We start from the raw sequence: 19,235 nt of genomic DNA, 5'->3' as shown, positions 1-19,235 counted from the left end.
GCACAAAGAAGGTGTTCAGAAACATTTCAAACATAGGACCTATTCTACCCCGGATCTTCACAGGTGAGACAATATGTAGTCCACCCGTGAAGATCCGGGGTCTTAAGCAAGCCATGCTTGACCTAAAACGCGACTATGCTTGTCGTAAGAGGCAACTGACGTGATCGGGTGGTCAGGCTCGTTGACTTTCATTGACGCATGTCATCGTATCCCAATTGCGTGGATTGATGCTCATGATGTCAATCAGTGGATTGTCTGGTCCAGACTCGTTTATTTACAGACCGCCGACATATAGCTGGAATATTGCTGAGTGCGGCGTTGAACAACAAACAAACAAACAATATGTAGTCAGTGACTAATGGGTGGTATGTACTGGGCACTGAATAATACATTCCACTGGTGTTACACAGATGTAAAGGAGTCCTCCTTTCCACTTCCCGGTCTGTCTGTCAAGTAAAATGCAAAGCAAACTCATGTCTTCATGCGGCATAATGATTTGAGGTATTGTCTGAAGGTAGCGTTACAGAAACTATATATGAGTGGATTGGAGATACTTTGTATGAAGTATGACCGCTCCAAGATGGCCCCAACTACAGGTGCCTCGTCGAGGAGGTCGGGGTGTGCAGATCTGGCAACGACCAGGACTAGATAAGGGAGATAACTTAGGATGAATGTCAGCGTAATAAGAAAGAGTACCATTGTTATCTTGTAGGTTCCATGTTTCCCTTGAGCAGATGCTGACGTCGACGTTTGTCGTGGTATGGGCACTGCTGGCATGAATGTAGGGGAACTGGGTTGACTACAACTGTAGGTAATGACTGCCCGATCACTGCTTGACTGAGAAGAATCATTCTCACATCTCACATAGTTCTGTATAACACATGAAGGTGCTCCATTGTTAGCAGCGTCGCTGTAGGAATCCCCTCTTACCAGACTATGTGTATTGTTCCCCTCCCCTCCCTGTGGGGTGACACAGTTGAATGGTTGGACACAGTCTTTATCCGACGTCCTTGCAGAATGCTTTTTGCCTCTTGAACATGGCGTTGGAGTGCTGTCTGAACTTCTGCATTCGGAAAGTCGTCTTCTGATAGTTTGCTTTCGACGAATCTGGCGCCATATCAATCCATACAACACAACGAGGGACACTACGGCTCCAACGAAAAGGAACATCTGAATTCCAGAATACACTATGGGAAGGTTAGAGTCCTCATTTCTTTGACTGCATATTGTGGCATTAATCTGACCTACGGGTATAGTTTTAGGTCCATCTATGACAGACGAGGGGATCGTGAACAGTCCTGAGACAACACAGCATATAACGCACGATCTTTTTGCTGAATAAGGTGTCATCTGTCTCTTGAAGGGCCGGCATATCTTTCTGTACCGATCCACGGCCACGACCAGCAACACGGCAGCAGACGACATGGTGAAGAAGGTAACACACATCATTATTAACTCACACAACCCAAACGTCCCAAAACTTGCAGTGTAATTCAGCTCCAGGATGTGAAGTGGTATGCTGACAGCACAGTTAAGTAAGTCTAGAATCCCCATGACAACAATAAAACAGCGGTTGTTGCTAGGTTTGAACTTAAAAGAGTACACATAACACACCAAAGAATTGCCCACCACACCCACGGCCAAGAGAACGGCGAGGAATACGATGACGGGCAGGTTCTGACGGGCGAACATGGTGTTGTATTGGTGGACACTGCTCATGTTGAACAACATGTTGAGTAGAATTAGCATCTGCCTTTGCTAACGCGTGATGAGGAAATGGCAAGATGAGTCCTGGATGAAATTGAAAGTTGATTGTTATCACAACAAATTACGAAATAGAATCCTTCCGCTTAGGCATTTAATCCTGATATTTTTCAGAGGCGGAGAGATATATTTTCAAGATGACATAAATAGAACTTGAAAAGATGTGTCCTACTAGATTCGCCCATGTGCCATCGCCTTCCGTTGAGTTAAAATTTAACGTCGCATCGGCATTATTTCAGCCATATAGGGACCGGGCATTGCGCAATAGCCTTGAGCCTTTGTAAACAACTTGCAAGTTGTATTTCTTAATTCAATAGATGACCATGGCAAATCCGTTGTTCAAAAGCGAAAGCAAGTATTTTCAAAACATTTATGCAATTATGACTAGATGATTGATAGGATCGAACCCCTCCTACCCACCCGTCTAGGTGATGTAAGGGACGAAGTTGTTTATAGGGCACGCCGAAGATCCGGGTTCGATTCCCGACATGGGTACAATGTGTGAAGCCCATTTGTCGTGTCTCCCGCCGTGATATTGCTGGAATATTGCTAAAAGCGGCGTAAAACCTCACTCACTCTAACGACCAGCAGTGGGGTGCTAGGGAAACCTACATTTCTGGGTCCCAACGGGCTAAATTCTCATAGACGCTGCTGATAATGTCATTACCTTACAGAATCGGTATCCATGTTTGACATGGATGTCTTTATCCTAATATACATGTGTGTTTGTTTGTTGTTTAAGGCCGCACTCAGCAATATTCCAGCTATATGACGGCGGCCTGTAAATAAACGAGTCTGGACCAGACAGTCCAGTGATTAATATCATGAGCATCGATCCACGCAATTGGGATCGATGACATGCATCAACCAGGTCAGCGAGCCTGACCACCCGTTACCGTTAGTCGCCTCTTACGACAAGCATAGTCGCCTTTTACGGCAGGCATGGGTTGCTGAAGACCTATTCTAACGGATCTTCACGGGTCTCTAGAACGTCTGTCTAACTTACTCACCTTGGGCCCATAGAAGGCGCCATCACCAGGGTTGTGTTCCCACTTGTCAGTGAACTTGCTTAAACTCTCAGACAGTTGCTGCAACAACATCACTTTTCATTACAAAAATGCCACTTGGATTCTGTTGATACTGTGTCTTTTCACACAAGCCACACGTGAACTCCAACTGTTATTTTCATAGCACTTCTAAAATGATCATGATCATAATCTTAATTCTTTATGAGCATTATGAGATCATAAAATCCACCTCCAATTCAAATGTAGTTACCTTTTTTCATTCATTAAAACAAGTAACAGCACTGAGCATACCACAATGTTAGTTGATCATGAACACTTGTATTCATCACTCCATTAAAATGATGAATGGTTATTGGAGATAAAACTTATTGGTGCCAGCAGAATATTTATCTGTACTCGGGTCAAGTAATACAAATTGTATTATTTAGTGCGAACACAGACAAGTCAATTAGGGCACATGTCACTATATTGTACCAGAAGTTCCTTACACAAGTCCCGGAGCTAATGCTCTCTGCAATTTCATTGGTCATTAATTGACGCTATTTTTAACGCTGCACTCAGCAATATTCCAGCAATATGACGGCGGTCTGTAAATAATGGAGTCTGAACCTGACAATCCAGTGATTAATATCATCTGCATCGATCCACGCAATTGGGATCGATGACATGCATCAACCAAGTCAGCAAGCCTGGCCACACGATGCCTGACCTCCTACGACAAGCATAGTCGCCTTTTACGGCAGGCATGGGTTGCTGAAGACCTATTCTAACTTCACGAGTCCCTATATTCATGTATAGTATGTACACTATCAAAGGCCAATTGCGTGGATTGATGCTCATGATATCAATCACTGGACTGGTCATTGGACTGGTCATATAGCTGGAATATTGCTGAGTGCGGCGTTAAACAACATACTTAACACTATCAAAGGCCTCGCAAAGTTGTGCTGCATTAAGTCGACAATGAGGCTTATCAAATGGATAACCACACAATTTCAACACACAAGCTGTATGTGCATAACCTTCTCGACATTCATCCTCCACTCATTGTTTTCTCATACCGTGTATATGAGGTTTTGTGTTGTGTGAACACAAACTACTTCCCCCTCTCTACAAAATGACATCTCGTTTCTCACTGAGGTTCCTCTCTCATAGACTGTGACCTGATTAAATTGTCTGATTAAAACGTACTGCATGGACATGTGGCGTAAGATGGTAAATCAGAATAGGTCTGATGAACGTGAGTGACTGAACTGAATTGGACTGTTTAACTCCTTTGCTCATGGCAGGTCTGCCAAACACACGGGACCCGTGAAGATTCGGGGTAGAATAGGTCTTCAGCAACCCATGCTTGCCGTAAAAGGCGACTATGCTTGTCGTAGGAGGTCAGGCATCGTGTGGTCAGGCTCGCTGACTTGGTTGCTGCATGCCATCGATCCCAATTGCGTGGATCGATGCAGATGATTTGCATCATGGACTATCTGGTCCAGACTCGATTATTTACAGACCGCCGTCATATAGCTGGAATATTGCTTTAAACAGCGTTAAACAACAAACCAACCAACAAAACACACGACTTCAGTCATTGTTTTCAATAATACAATATTTGGCTACATTAACTTCCCTGTGACAATGTCTTTTAAACGTCCTGCTTCTTTTAATCGTATATGCGGAGAAACTTAAGCAACACTCTCATTATAATTTGCAAGTGTATTCTCATCAGCAAGTAACAAGGCGAACATCCTCTCACGGTTTAACAATGTAAGTGTTTTAATCGCATACAAAATTATAGAAAATGTATACTTACCACGTATGCGTGGTTGGCAGATAACTCCGTGCGCCCATGCACTCTTCTGTCCGGCTTGTGGGCACGACTCGTGTTCTACTACTCGGGAAGTGTGTCATCTCATAGTTCCGTTCCACTTTACTAGAAATAGATGAGTGAATTGTCATTTTATGGCAATAGCATTTTCGTTAATCGAAAAGCTTCACTTTCAGTCAAGAACATTATGACGTTAAGATTAGTGTATAGTCTGTGTAGCGACATATGGCATCAGCACAAAACGAAAACATTGTGGGATTCTGCTTAATTAAACGTTATGGGAATGTTTTAAATGCTCAAGTCTGAACTAGGCTAACCAGTCGTCGATGGCGCTATCAACGGCCGCCGCATTCGTGTAGATGTCACAAGGCCAGTCAAGTCAGAGTTTATCATGAATGTGAGTTGATATTATCTGATGCTGAAAGTAATAATGAGAATTGACTTTCACTTTGTGTGTATCATTGGATTCATGGAGTGTGTTTTGGGAAAAGCCTGTGTAAGTCAATGTCTTCTGACCCCCCGTTTTTTTAAGATAAAGGACAGTCTCGCCACAACACAGCTGTTGCTGAAAGGGGATATAAACAATAACACAGAGATGTGGGTCAGCTCACTGGCACTTTTTTCCTGGCACATGTGCCGATCAGTGGCATGAGCCTTCCCCATATGAGTGAGGACCAAACTGTTTGAACGTCGGATCTTTACAGTTTAAGTCAAGTAGGCTAACCAGTCGTCGATAGTGCTATCAACGGCCGCCGCATTCGTGTAGATGTCACAAGACCAGTCAAGTCAGAGTTTATCATGAATGTGAGTTGATATCATCTGATGCTGAAAGTAATTATGAGAATTGACTTTCACTTTGTGTGTATCATTGGATTCATGGAGTGAGGACCAAACTGTTTGAACGTCGGATCGTTACAGTTATAGGGATTAACTTTAAAGGACCAGTTATCTTTAAATGCGATGTACTGTGACATTATAAAGTTGTAAATAGGTAGATATAATTCTAATCTAAAGATGTAAACACATTTGATGATACATATGTGAGGATTTTAGTTTATTTTGACAGCCCGTGCCAGGTCGGACTAACTATTCCTCTTTTATATGCAATCTAGCTCGGCCACGACTTCATCATTTTCAAGCGATTTACTCGCTGCGCGTTTTTGGTTTGTGATTGTACATTAATGCCATGTATGTTGCATCAGTAATATGTAGGTATGGTCGTCGGTATTGGTGTAAGTGTGTCGGTCCGACTTTTAGGCACCCCCATAAAGATGTTGTTATCCTCACTTGATACTCCAACTTCTAATGGCTCTCAAAGAAGCAGCTTAGCCTGGTTTACCAATTACCAGTAGTAATTGGTGAAGTGGGGCTTTCCTTTAAAATCGGAATCCCTTGGAACCGTTTCATCGTGGACATTTTATATTTTTGGTCCACCGTTTCACGAACTCATTTTACGCTCCTTTGATATCATACGAATATGGTTAAGTTGGTGGAGTTAGAAGTACGTATGTAATGGAGGACGCGGGCAGCGATGACTCCAATGAAAACATTGCTAGCTGCAAAGCCATGTCGGCTAAGAAAAGGCGACTTTCTTCATCATCATCATCCAACGATGACACTCATAAAACACCCAAAAAGACTGATTCGTGCAGTCATTCTGCTGGCCAGGTACTGTGAACCTTGTACTAACGATACATTTTCTTTTGTTAACACCCGGACAATGCCGGTGTACTATAATACCGGAAGGGCGAGTAAAATATCAAACGTATAATAATCCAAGTGTTCTTGAGTGAGTTCAAGTTTGGTGGAGAATGTTATGTACGTATTTCAATATACGCAGTCACGTGCCCACAATATCGTACAAAACTGTTTTGTTCTGGGTTCAATATTTAAATAGTTACTTTCACCTAGATTTTCTACGACAGTGGTCAGAAGTTTACGGCCTTTTTTCATTTGTTCGATTTTTTTGGTGAGGAGCACGAAACCAGTTAGTTCGTTTATTCTTCTTTGCTGGTAGTCCTATGTTTAATGGTCTGTCACAGGATGCCTCTTCTCGGAGCTCTGGTAGAATAAGGCAACGGCAGACTAGACAGTTTGTGATGCCCTCCAGACACGAAATCTGGGATGCCATTCCAACAACCAAGACCCCCGAGAAGAGTCATATTGACTTGAAGCCTAGAAGACTAGTCAACAATTTTACACGAGTGTAAGTACAGGCAAGTGGCACATATGTTGCATTCAAACTTTTAATATGAATCCAAGCGTGAAGAGAGATTGGTGCAAAGTGTTTGTCTTCCTATGATGAAGGTGTGTTACAAGTCATTGCACACTCCGTCGCATGGAACTCTGGGTAGGAGAGTGAAGTCATGGCAGTGATGTGTGTTATGATGTCAAGTATTGATGAGACGAGGCTGCCGTAGAAATTCCGATACACAACATAGTAAATACATGTGTTTTTAGAATAACATGCAAAGATCAAAGACGCAAAAACACTTATGAGGAGCATCTGATTTAAAAAAATATTTTATTGATGTCAATCTGGATTGGGAAAAGCACATCTTGCTTACTGGACCATCTCCAGAAATACTTCATACATATAGTCATCATCATAAACAGAAATTATGTATTAAAAATGTAGCATAAAATAGGAGAAAGAATATAATTGATAAAATCGAACGTATCAAACTAATGAAATCTTTTTCTTGTAATAACATGCTCTAAAACATGATTTATACTTTTCGAAAAGTTTACATTACCAAACAAAATTGTATCAACTTTAAGGCCTACACCACTTTTAGAGATCTCAGAAATTAATTGGGAATGGAATTTGGTACACCTGTAATTAAGGCATTCAAGACAATAATGAAAATAATGAAAATAATTCACTTTCTAAACCATTATGGCATTATTGGGTGACCAAGATTTACACCAAATAGATCATATTGCATAGAGCAATGTGAATGCCTACTAAAAGCCTAGTATGAAGACCCTATTATTATTTTGTCACCCTGTAAGTAGAATGTGTAGCACTTTTACAGAATCATGGATAATCTTATCTAATCTAATGCACACATACATTCTGTGAGTGAAAAATCGAGCTATATCACAGGTTTACAGTTACCTATACTGTGTTCACTACAGCACCCACCGCTACAACCACGACCCCGTCTACACAAGTGATGAGGGCTCATCTTTAGATGGCTTCCTGGCGATGGACGACGACAGTAGCAGTGACAGTAGTGACTCAGACTTCTGTGACGACACACCACTGGAGGTTCGTGGAGACAAGTACAAAGGCAATTGTTAGAGACCACTTTGTCCCCAAACTGCTGCAACAGTTATCATTGATTTGGGTACATATACTTAAATTTTAATATCCCCACAGAAATTGGAAAGAAAATGACTTTTATGTTGGAGGTATACGTGGTGAATAATGTGATATTAGACTTTACTGATTCTCCAATATTAACAAGAAGCAACACTGATTGCTTGTGGTAGTGAATCTGGTCATGCATGTCCATGTATAAGTGCAATAGTGCATTTCTCCTCACCCCACCTCCATGCTGGACTAGTCAAACTGTGACATGGTATTCGTGAGCAACGATCCACGCCATCAAGGCAGGATGACACTCGACTACTCACAGAAGCTGACCACCAATCAAGTTATGATTTTGCTGACTGGGTGAACAGTGTATATGTATCTGTTTGTGTTTTTTTGCTTCAGCCCGATCATCGCAAGAAGAAGACAAAGCACCGTGTGAAAAACCGAAGACTTATTCAGCCATCATCTGGGTCCGACACTGATTCAAAGTTACCGGAAGAACGTGACAACGAGGACAAAGATGTCCGAAAATTGCTTCGTCAAAAACTACTTAAGAAGACTAACAGCGTTGACGGAACCGTTGATGGCGACACTGGGGTTACAGAGGTTGGAACCGAAGCCGTTGTAGTTGGCCTAAAAACAGGGGTGAAGAAGTCAAGTAAGGTCATAGCAAGTAGTTCTGATGAGGACAAATCATCGAATAGGGAGGGTACGTCTAGAAGATCATCCTTACGCAGAAAGAAATCAAGGAATGATTATAGCATCCGTGATTCGAATAAAGGGGATAATGATAATGATGCTAATCAAGCTGTGAGAAAGCAAAATAAGGATGGTCGTCGTGTTCCTGCAATTCCATCTTCACATGATCCAAACACTAATAGCACTGCTACAGACGACGACGAAGATGGGAGTAGGAATGACACTTCCGATAGAGCACTAGAAGATGATAGCGAAGATAGTGTACCAAGAACAATGAGGAAGAAACGGAAATCCCTTCTGGATAGTGGTAGTGACAATGAGAGTGGTAGTAACAATGGTTGTGGTAGCGACAGATCCAAAGCAAGGCGAGACAGAGCTGTCGGTCAGAAGGATAGACGTAACAGTTTGTTTAAGGACTTCAAACAAGCCCGATCCAAATATGATAAAAAACCCAAACATGACAGATAGTCAAGTCACTTGCCTACAAGTGGTAACCGACAGGTCACTTGGTATTTCTAAGCAAATATACCGGCTGGAATTATAATTTTGGTGGACTGTCTATTTCTGTCCCGTCTGAGGTTGACGGTTATCACCCCAAGCCTCTCAGAAAGGAAAATAGTCCGGCATATCATTTCAGCGTTTTATTTTGATATTTTGTTATGTTTTGCTTTTACAAATAAAAGATAAAAAGATAAAAAATATATTTATATTTAGAGAAACTTAACTTTACATCCAATATTGATTACAACACTGGCGTGCCACTACATACCATGCCACAGTTTAACATGAATCCCCAATAAGACACAGAATACTGACTGTGAGCCGACAAGCCTTTGTTTTATCACCTTAATTCAGAGCGCCAGGAAGGGTAACAACAAGTACCATATTTGAACGTATTTTGGTATGACGCGGCCGGGTATCGAACCCTCGACCTTCCGCTCTTCGGGCGGAGGCTCTATCACTCGACCATGGAGGCGGTCACGCATTCACAGTATATGCTTCGAACATACGTTTAATCCTAATGGAAACAATGCAACCGATTCCTCACAAAATATTCAGCGAGTCTTGCAAATATAGAACCCCTGGCAAGTCTTGGCACCTGGGAAAACTCCTATAGAAGGAAGTGGGAACTAAACCATGTGTACACGGACTTAATAAAGGATATTATTGTTACAATAAATGAGTATTGAATTAATAACGTCAGTGTTTCGGTCCTTAGATCCATTTGAATTAAGAAAACCAAATACCGGTAGCTGTCAACAGGTTTGTTGTTTAACGCCGCACTGACCAATATTCCAGCTATATAACGGCGGTCTGTAAATAATCGAGTCTGGATATAAGCATTCATCTTCGCAATTAGGAGACGATGACATGCAACAACCAAGTCATCGAGCCTGATCACCCGATCCCGCTACAACAAGCATGGGCTACTGAAGACCAATACTAACCCGTAATTTCACGGGTCTATCAACAGGTAATAGTATTCCAAGTAGACTGCCACTCGAAAGTTGAAAGTCAAATTTATTTCTGTATAAAACATCGTCCATAAGTGATTTGTGTCAGCATTACCAAAACGACAGACGCGAAACATGGAGGAATTTGACATTCAAGGGACAATATTTAAGTCACAAATATTTTCTGGTCAATACAATGCCATGTCACCCGACTACAATTAGCACTTACAGTTCTTAGATGTAGTTACTTTTTCTTTTCTTTTGTTGGTATGAATAGGTAAATATTAACACACCGTAACATACATCGACAGAATAGATCTGTAATCGGAAGGTTTACATAGTTGTGTATAAATGGTCAAGTCATACACAGTTTCCTCATTAAAAATGAATCTGGATAATTTGTTTATACCCTTAAGTCAAAACCTGAAAATCAACCCATTCACTTAGTGGTTACAACATTCCATCATATTAGCTGCGTTATAGCTAATACGAACGTATGACTTCACCTCAACAACATGATATAAATATTTATCATATTATGGGTGGGTTTCTCGGCTGGATAAAGCCCACGGATAAAAACGGCATCTGTTGGGGCCATATGCGGATAGAGATGCAAATATCAAAGGTCAAGGACCACTTTCACTGTTTATTAACAAACATGGCGTCGCCCTTGTCATTCAGCGATCGTGTCAGAATTAACCATCGGGAACCTGGAGAAACTACTGGGATAATTGCTATCCTTAACAAAAGAATAGTCTCGTATATGCTGAAAATCAGTGTCTAACCGTGACGTAGCTAAGGCAAACGCACTCGCGTGATAACCTCTATTACCACGACTGAGACTATCTGCTTCGTGAGATACTATACTGTTCAGAGCGGGCAGTGATCCGATCTGTAATATTTTGTCCCGATCTCGTCCCGGTTGCTCTGATCCGGGACACTGGCGCGATCATCACGTTTGGTCGAGTTGAGATATAAATAGAAACATACGACATGTTATTAATTATATAAAAGCACTCTCTCTGTGGCCCGAGCGTTTGCACTGCTGGCTAGCGTAATACATCAACTCAACGGCATGTTAAATGTAATTCGTCCTGGGATGTCACACGGAGCGGTGGCACCTTCTATGTGTTGATGTGAATGCGGAAGTAACCAACCACCTGATCATACCTGACGACAGGGAAAAACAACATCGGCTACTCGAACAAGGAATACGCACTTGGATCTGGAAAATATGAGTAGATGTCATTATATATGGATTAATTAATGAATAGGAGTTATTGTAAGTTAAATTTTAATCATGTCAATCGGTCTCCGCGCGAACTATAATTTATGCGCTTCAAACCCTCGAAGCATTCCACAGTTACCTCCCTTGGTACGAAACGCTACCGTGGTACAAGGGTGCTATTAATTTTGTAATGTGAACAGAAATTTGTTTTATCAGTTAAATTGTTAATGAAACGATTACTCCTCGTTAGTTTCTGAAAGCATGAAATCTTCTAGTGTGTATTTTCCTTTTAACATGTTTAAATTAGATCTTGATTTGAATTGTTTGACCTTGAATGCGATATACTGAAACACAAAAACGCATATTCGATATTTTTGCTAGAGCGGATCGAGCATTTTCTCAAGGAAAGGGTACGGACTCCTTAACCATCTCCCTCTGGATCCGCCTATGTTTTGTAACATAATGGCCACAAAAATCAACTTAAGTTGTTCTGGGTTTTAGGCATGAGATTATCAAACACAACAATGTCGCACGTTTTAGAATCTCACACGATGTGTTTGTAGATGGACTTCAGCACAAAACACATCTATTCTGGTATATAGTTAAAGTTGATTATATGTTTTCAGCGTATATGCTGATAGGCATGGAAATATCAAACGTCAAGTAGGATCGATTACTTCAAGTGTTTATAAACAAACACGGCGTCACCCTTGTCATTCAGCGATCGAGTCGAAATTAACCATCGGGAATTTGGAGAAACTGCTGGTATGATTGCTATCCTTATCAAAAGAATAGTCTAATAAACTGAAAATCTATTCTGGTATATAGTTAATGTTGATTATGTGTTTTCAGTGTCTTTTAGTGTATGACATATGTTAATGATCTTCAACATAGATGTTATTGATCTTGTTAACAAAACTGGAGACACTCTGCAAGTTCGATGATGCGGCGTTACGCAACATTCATTCACTCATAGAATATATGAAGCATGTTTTTATTCTCAGTAGATTCATAAACAGATCAAACATGAAATCAATGTTGTTACAGAGTAAATTACATATTGAGCAAGGGGGGAATTAAGATATACGATAATTATTATTAAAATTCAAAATGTTTAAGGCCTCACATGGAATCACAGAATCAAAAAGAGTTTCAGTGTGATCTTCTTAAATCCACTTGGTCCCTGTACAGGTTATCCCTGTACTGTCCTATAGACGTCTTCATCTTGGTGGGGCGGTGTGGTAGCCTAGTGGTTAAATCGTACGCTCTTCAATTCGTTCGCTCTGGGTTCGATTCCCAACATGGGTACTATGAATGATGTTCGTTTCTGGTGTCCTCCGCCGTGATATTGCTGGAATATCATTAGAAGCGGCGTAAAACCATACTTACACACTCTTCATCTTGGTCTCCAAAAAGGCCTCCACAGCGCAATACATCGTCCTTACTGGTAAAAAACATGCTGGTGTGATTTAATAGCAACAGTATGCAATGTGATCCCAATAGTGTCAGCGATATGCTGAACTGTAAAACGTCAGTTAGCCATACCCATGCAGTGGACAGCCTCCATTTTAGTTTCAGACGTGGCATCTTTAGGATGACCATACCTGAGGGTCATCGTCTGCGCTACTTTTGCGTCGCTTAAATTCAGCAGCCAATTTCTCAACAGTTAATTGTGAAGGCAGTCATCCCCAAGCGCTTTTGATATCGCTGTGTATCTGCTTTGGTACATTCCGCTTTTAATGCAGGTACTTAATAACCATTTGGCAATTCTCTCTCACCCCTATATTCTTAAGTTCACTTCTCGAAAACAGAATAATGCCATTATCTGTTTGTAGCTTGGTGTTATATCTTCCTAGAAATAATATTCTTCTTCATACACGTGTTGAAAACCTCAGATTACACACGAAACAATATATATGAAGCCACGAACCCTTTTTACTCTTCTATACAAGATGGCCACAAACATGATGTCTGTTTAAACGTTCCATATGTTTTATTTCCCACAGGTTCTTGTCGTCTGATGGCGTCACAGACAGCAAGTTTGTTATGCAGCTTCCCCGCGCGGATACATGAGAGCACAGACAGGGTTATGAAGGACGTCCGTGAAGAATGGATTCGAGATATCGTTGTCTTAAGAGAAGACAGGATCATTGTGTCAGATTTTGGCAACGGTTTAAAGTTATTCGACTCCCAGGGCTCGCCGTTGAGCAAGATCAGCAGGCCCATTCGTGTCTGCGCCGTGACATCATTGTCACCCACACTCATTGCTTCGACAATAAATTTCGATAGCGATCCACAGACTGTTCTTGTCACCGTCGACCTTGACACTGGTGAAATGAAGGTTCTCAAAACTGTCAGCACCACCATCAATTACCGTGGCATTGTGGGAATTGACGAACACACGTGGGCAGCGAGCACTGCTTGGTGGAACGGCGGCGGTGGCATCTACATACTCAACGACGATGGTGAGATTGAGCGATCCTACAATTGTCCAGAAAAATCCAAAGTCATGATGCAGTGTTCATTACACATGACTGTATCGCCGAATGGAGATTTTATTGCGTCGGACGGAAACGCGGGAAAAGTCGTGGGAGTTGACCCCAAAGCAGACGACAATCCTGTAAAGTTTGTATACAACGGAGAGAAGGGTCACACCTTAGAGGCCCCCCTTGGGGTTGCATGTGACGCCCAGTGTCGGATTTATGTAGCGGATCAGCGTCTCAACCATGTCGTCGTGTTGTCGTCTGACGGCAAGTATATACAAACGATACTGGATTCTAAGCAGCTGAAAGAACCCAGCGGCGTATGTGTGTTTAAAGACAAGCTGTACGTTGTGGAGAAGGTGGGGTCAGTCAAAGTATTCCAACTTGCAGATCAGTAATGTCTGAATGGAGATGATCTGTCTTGTGGTGGGAGTTCTTTTAGGATTTAGTCCACGAAGTCCGCACTGATGAGATGAAAACAGCCTGATAACGATTAAGGTTAAGAAAAACATACAACTTTATGGAAAACCAGCTTGATACCGGTGTAAGAATCTACATCGAAACGTGGCTACATGCAATAAACCAGAAGTTGTTATCCATAAAGTTGTACGTATTTTGTTTGTTTTGGTTTTTTTGTTTTTGTTTTTTTCTTTTTCTTAATTATTTGCCAACTTCTAGAATAAATGATGAAGGAGTAAGCATATACTCCGAAACGTTGTGTTCCTCATAATAAAGAAGTTGACATCCATATATTCTCTTCCTTATGTGAATCACTTCTCAAATGCCTTTCAAAGACCTGAACTTCTAGAATGCCAATCAAACGGTTAATGATTAAGGTGATTCTTTCCACTGTAACAGAGCACGAAGGTGGGTGTTTGAGGTGAGGGTGGGATAGGTGTGTGTTGATTTTGGTCTTATTGTTACTTAAGCCACGTACTATCCTAAGTATAGTTATGGATGTAATGGCGTAACAAGGTCACAGACTGACCATATGGGATCGAACATAATCCTTTTTATATGTAAGGCCTTTATTAGGGACACGGGTAGGCGCTGACCAAGAGTGTGACCACTAACTATAATAATTACATCAACAGAAGTACGATAACCATTTGCTATCGTTTGAATATAAACTGCTGCGTTCTCATTGGACCAAATGAGCAATAAATCATGTACAATTTCATTTGAATGAACATGAATAAATTAAGTTTACTTGATTGACATTTATGCTTATCTAATCTATAATAAAGCGGAGACTCGCCCTGCATGACAGGTGGCCTTTCGCTTGGGGCGTCAATCAGCCATCCTAAAATTTCAACAACTTTACAAAGGACGGACAGGATGTGACACTTAATTATCTAATAGTGCTTTTAGTGTGTGACGTCAGTGCGTTAACTATGCTGGACGATACGGTCTTAATTCAGTGATTTAACTTCTGACTTTATATTTCTTTATGCTTATAGGTTATGAAAATCTGTATGCACATTGTAAATATGTAAATACATAATGGGTATCTGTATGACATTATTATGAAACTAGGGGGCACGGGTGGCCCAGTCGTCTAAGGCGCCGCGATTCGCTGTGCAGAGTTGCGTCCCTTGGGCACGCCAGAAACCTATAATCGTGGGTTCGACTCCCGGTTCGCCCCGATTATGTTTCTAGGTTTGTCGGCACCATACCCGTGCTCGTGGGTTTCACCAAAGTGGTAAACGTCTGAGACCTGCATCACTTCGGGATTTCCTCCCACATTAAGCTGACACGCTGTGATATAACTGGAATACTGTTAAAAAGCGGCGTTAAACCCAACTCACTCACTCACTATTATGAAACTGAGGAGGGCGTATTTCTTCACGGGGGAAAACCTCCTTGCCAATGTTAAAAAATCAGCATAAACGTCGTCGGTAACATAGTGTTAGCCGTGTACTTTCACTTCCTCTACTGTGAGAATTCTTGATTGTTTTTGTTTCAATGAGGGATTTATCATAGTAGTCTCAAATCGCAAGTAACAAAATGCAACGAACATGCAAATATTTATTCTGTTGGACCTGGGATGTTTGCATATATGTAAGACCATATTGACGCATGCGCAAGGACTGCATATAATTTGCATGTAGATCTATGAACCCTATGTAAACAGTGGTATTAATAATAAAAAAAGTGATCGTTACGTACATTTTATTTTATAGCTCTCTAACGAATAGTGTCATTTCACCATAATGGACCATATGGTGAGGTGAGGTGAAATGGGGTTTAACGTCGCGTCCAAGATTATTGCACTTATATAGCGACGTGCGGACCATATGGATAGCCTACTGTAGTGTACATCTCTGTATACTGTATATGTTATTGGTGCTTGTCGTAAGAGGCGACCAACGGGATCGGGTGGTCAGGCTCGCTGACTTGGGTTATCCATATCATCGTATCCCAGTTGCGTGCTTGGACGCGACGTTATACCCCATTTCACCTCCCCTCACCCAGTTGCGTGGATCGATGCTCATGATGTCAATCACTGGATTGTCTTACTAGACTCGAATATTTTACATACCGACGTCATATAGCTGGAATATTGCTGAGTGCGACGTTAAAAAACAAACAAATAAACAAAAAGACATTATTGGCAATATTGTCTGTTGTCGGTTTGATCAAGTGAAGATGACACAGCATGGAATACATGCTGATACGTGCCTATTACTGTTCTTTCAGCCTCCTACACTATTGAATGGTGTACCACTCGCGAATTGTACCACGATACGTCTATACATGAAACATCGAAATATTGTAACACGATACGTCTAGACGTGAAATATCCACATATTGTTACACGATACGTCTATACATGAAACATCGAAATATTGTAACACGATACGTCTAGACGTGAAATATCCACATATTGTTACACCATACGTCTAGACGTGAAATATCCACATATAATTACACGATACGTCTAGACGAGAAACATCGAAATATTGTAACAGGATACGTCTAGATGTGAAATATCTACAAATTGTAACACGATACGTCTAGACGTGAAATATCTACATATTGTAACACGATACGTCTAGATGTGAAATATCTACAAATTGTAACACGATACGTCTAGACGTGAAATATCCACAAATTGTAACACGATACGTCTAGACGGGAAACATCGAAATATTGTAACACGATACGTCTAGATGTGAAATATCTACAAATTGTAACACGATACGTCTAGACGTGAAATATCTACAAATTGAAACACGATTCGTCCAGACGTGAAATATCCAAAAATTGTAACACGATACGTCTAGACGGGAAACATCGAAATATTGTAACACGATACGTCTAGACATGAAATATCCACATATTGTAACCCGATACGTCTAGACCTGAAATATCCACATATTGTAACCCGATACGTCTAGACATGAAATATCCACATATTGTAACCTGATACGTCTAGACGTGAAATATCCACAACTTTTAACACGATACGTCTAGACGTGAAATATCTACAAATTGTAACACGATACGTCTAGACGGGAAACATCGAAATAGTGTAACACGATACGTCTAGACCCGAAATATCCACATATTGTAACCCGATACGTCTAGACGTGAAATATCCACAAATTGTAACACGATACGTCTAGACGTGAAATATCTACAAATTGTAACCCGATACGTCTAGACCTGAAATATCCACAAAGTGTAACATGATACGTCTAGACGGGAAACATCGAAATATTGTAACACGATACGTCTAGACCTGAAATATCCACATTTTGTAACCCGATACGTCTAGACATGAAATATCCACATATTGTAACCCGATACGTCTAGACGTGAAATATCCACATATTGTAACCCGATACGTCTAGACGTGAAATATCCACATATTGTAACCCGATACGTCTAGACGTGAAATATCCACATACTTCAACACCATACGTCTAGACGGGAAATATACACATACTTCAACACCATACGTCTAGACGGGAAATATCCACATACTGCAACACCATACGCCTAGACGGGAAATATCCACATACTGCAACACCATACGCCTAGACGGGAAATATCCACATACTGCAACACCATACGCCTAGACGGGAAATATCCACATACTGCATCACCATACGCCCAGACGGGAAATATCCACATACTGCAACACCATACGCCTAGGCGGGAAATATACACATACTTCAACATCATACGTCTAGACGGGAAATATCCACATACTGCAACACCATACGCCTAGTCGGGAAATATCCACATACTGCAACACCATACGCCTAGACGGGAAATATCCACATACTGCAACACCATACGCCTAGACGGGAAATATACACATACTTCAACACCATACGTCTAGACTGGAAATATCCTCATACTGCAACACCATACGTCTAGACGGGAAATATCCACATACTGCAACACCATACGCCTAGACGGGAAATATCCACATCCTGAAACACCATACGTCTAGACGGGAAATATCCACATACTGCAACACCATACGCCTAGACGGGAAATATCCACATCCTGCAACATCATACGCCTATACGGGAAATAGCCACATACTGCAACACCATACGCCTAGACGGGAAATATCCTCATACTGCAACACCATACGTCTAGACGGGAAATATCCACATACTGCAACACCATACGCCTAGACGGGAAATATCCACATACTGCAACACCATACGTCTAGACGGGAAATATCCACATACTGCAACACCATACGCCTAGACGGGAAATATCCACATACTGCAACACCGTACGCCTAGACGGGAAATATCCACATACGTCAACACCATACGCCTAGACGGGAAATATCCACATACGTCAACACCATACGCCTAGACGGGAAATATCCACATACGTCAACACCATACGTCTAGACGGGAAATATCCACATCCTGCAACACCATACGCCTAGACGGGAAATATCCACATACTGCAACACCATACGCCTAGACGGGAAATATCCACATCCTGCAACACCATACGCCTAGACGGGAAATATCCACATACTGCAACACCATATACGGGAAATATCCATATACTGTAAGCTGTGACCAGAAGCTTTGTGATAACCAGCGTTTGACACACTTGCTGGCCTGTTGGACCCAATCTAGTAAATCTTCTCAATGACTTATTTCCAGAATTCTAGCCCATGGTATAAGCACTATCAGAAACCCCTAAACAACCCTGCATATAGTATATGGTTTTCTATTTGTATTAACAAGTACTATAGCTACTTTTTGGTCGGGATAACGAGAGACCGAACATGACCAGGAGATCCTTCTACCTGCTGGTTTTACTGAACAATTTTGCTCACTGCCAAACACTGGTAAAATACTTTTTGAATATTTTCATCTCCGTCTCATACGCGGTTTCAGAGAATAATACATAGGATGATAATACGTTTGTATCTTTCATATTCTTCATAT

At 41.3% G+C, this 19,235-nt stretch overlaps 3 protein-coding genes across 7 annotated transcripts; 2 read left to right on the top strand and 1 right to left on the bottom strand.

Moving 5' to 3' along the window:
• Positions 1–224: 224 nt before the first annotated feature.
• Positions 225–4,713, bottom strand: LOC124113394 (neuropeptide S receptor-like). The gene is made up of 3 exons (XM_046473715.2): positions 4,600–4,713; positions 2,775–2,852; positions 225–1,791 (listed from the first exon to the last, which is right to left on the bottom strand). Exon 3 carries the CDS (start codon positions 1,747–1,749, stop codon positions 472–474), a length of 1,278 nt encoding a protein of 425 aa, XP_046329671.2. The 5' UTR covers positions 1,750–1,791; positions 2,775–2,852; positions 4,600–4,713; the 3' UTR covers positions 225–471.
• A 247-nt stretch (positions 4,714–4,960) lies between these two features.
• LOC124113395 (clumping factor A-like) lies at positions 4,961–9,334 on the top strand. Of its 2 annotated transcripts, none has more exons than XM_046473717.2 (4): positions 4,961–5,418; positions 6,657–6,820; positions 7,756–7,888; positions 8,339–9,334. In XM_046473717.2, the coding sequence occupies exons 1-4, from the start codon at positions 5,413–5,415 to the stop codon at positions 9,101–9,103; spliced, it is 1,068 nt and encodes a 355-aa protein (XP_046329673.1). In that variant the 5' UTR covers positions 4,961–5,412; the 3' UTR covers positions 9,104–9,334. The 2 variants fall into 2 exon arrangements, with proteins under 2 accessions (XP_046329673.1, XP_046329672.1); XM_046473716.2 differs by lacking the exon at positions 4,961–5,418 and adding an exon at positions 5,447–6,282.
• Positions 9,335–10,845: 1,511 nt separating this feature from the next.
• On the top strand, positions 10,846–14,437 carry LOC124113396. 4 transcript variants are annotated; one of them, XM_046473722.2, is made up of 3 exons: positions 10,855–11,327; positions 11,944–12,082; positions 13,324–14,436. In XM_046473722.2, exon 3 carries the CDS (start codon positions 13,338–13,340, stop codon positions 14,196–14,198), a length of 861 nt encoding a protein of 286 aa, XP_046329678.2. In that variant the 5' UTR covers positions 10,855–11,327; positions 11,944–12,082; positions 13,324–13,337; the 3' UTR covers positions 14,199–14,436. The 4 variants fall into 4 exon arrangements, with proteins under 4 accessions (XP_046329676.2, XP_046329675.2, XP_046329678.2 ...); XM_046473721.2 differs by having other exon boundaries at positions 10,855–11,371; XM_046473720.2 differs by lacking the exon at positions 11,944–12,082 and having other exon boundaries at positions 10,846–11,327; positions 13,324–14,437.
• Positions 14,438–19,235: the final 4,798 nt, after the last annotated feature.

This window comes from Haliotis rufescens, unplaced genomic scaffold, assembly GCF_023055435.1.
Source record: "Haliotis rufescens isolate VD_foot unplaced genomic scaffold, xgHalRufe1.0.p SCAF_1, whole genome shotgun sequence".
Lineage (NCBI taxonomy): Eukaryota > Metazoa > Mollusca > Gastropoda > Lepetellida > Haliotidae > Haliotis > Haliotis rufescens.
The sequence above is the reverse complement of the archived record's forward strand: the minus strand, read 5'-3'. Positions and strand labels throughout refer to the sequence as shown.

Bases quoted from the DNA above. Each gene is read 5' to 3' on its own strand.
- LOC124113395 (XM_046473716.2), top strand. From the start codon at position 6,127: ATGGAGGACGCGGGCAGCGATGACTCCAATGAAAACATTGCTAGCTGC. The intron at 6,821-7,755 runs GTAAGTACAGGC...TGTTCACTACAG, and splicing joins GTCAACAATTTTACACGAGT to CACCCACCGCTACAACCACG. The intron at 7,889-8,338 runs GTTCGTGGAGAC...TTTTTGCTTCAG, and splicing joins GTGACGACACACCACTGGAG to CCCGATCATCGCAAGAAGAA.
- LOC124113394 (XM_046473715.2), bottom strand. From the start codon at position 1,749: ATGCTAATTCTACTCAACATGTTGTTCAACATGAGCAGTGTCCACCAA.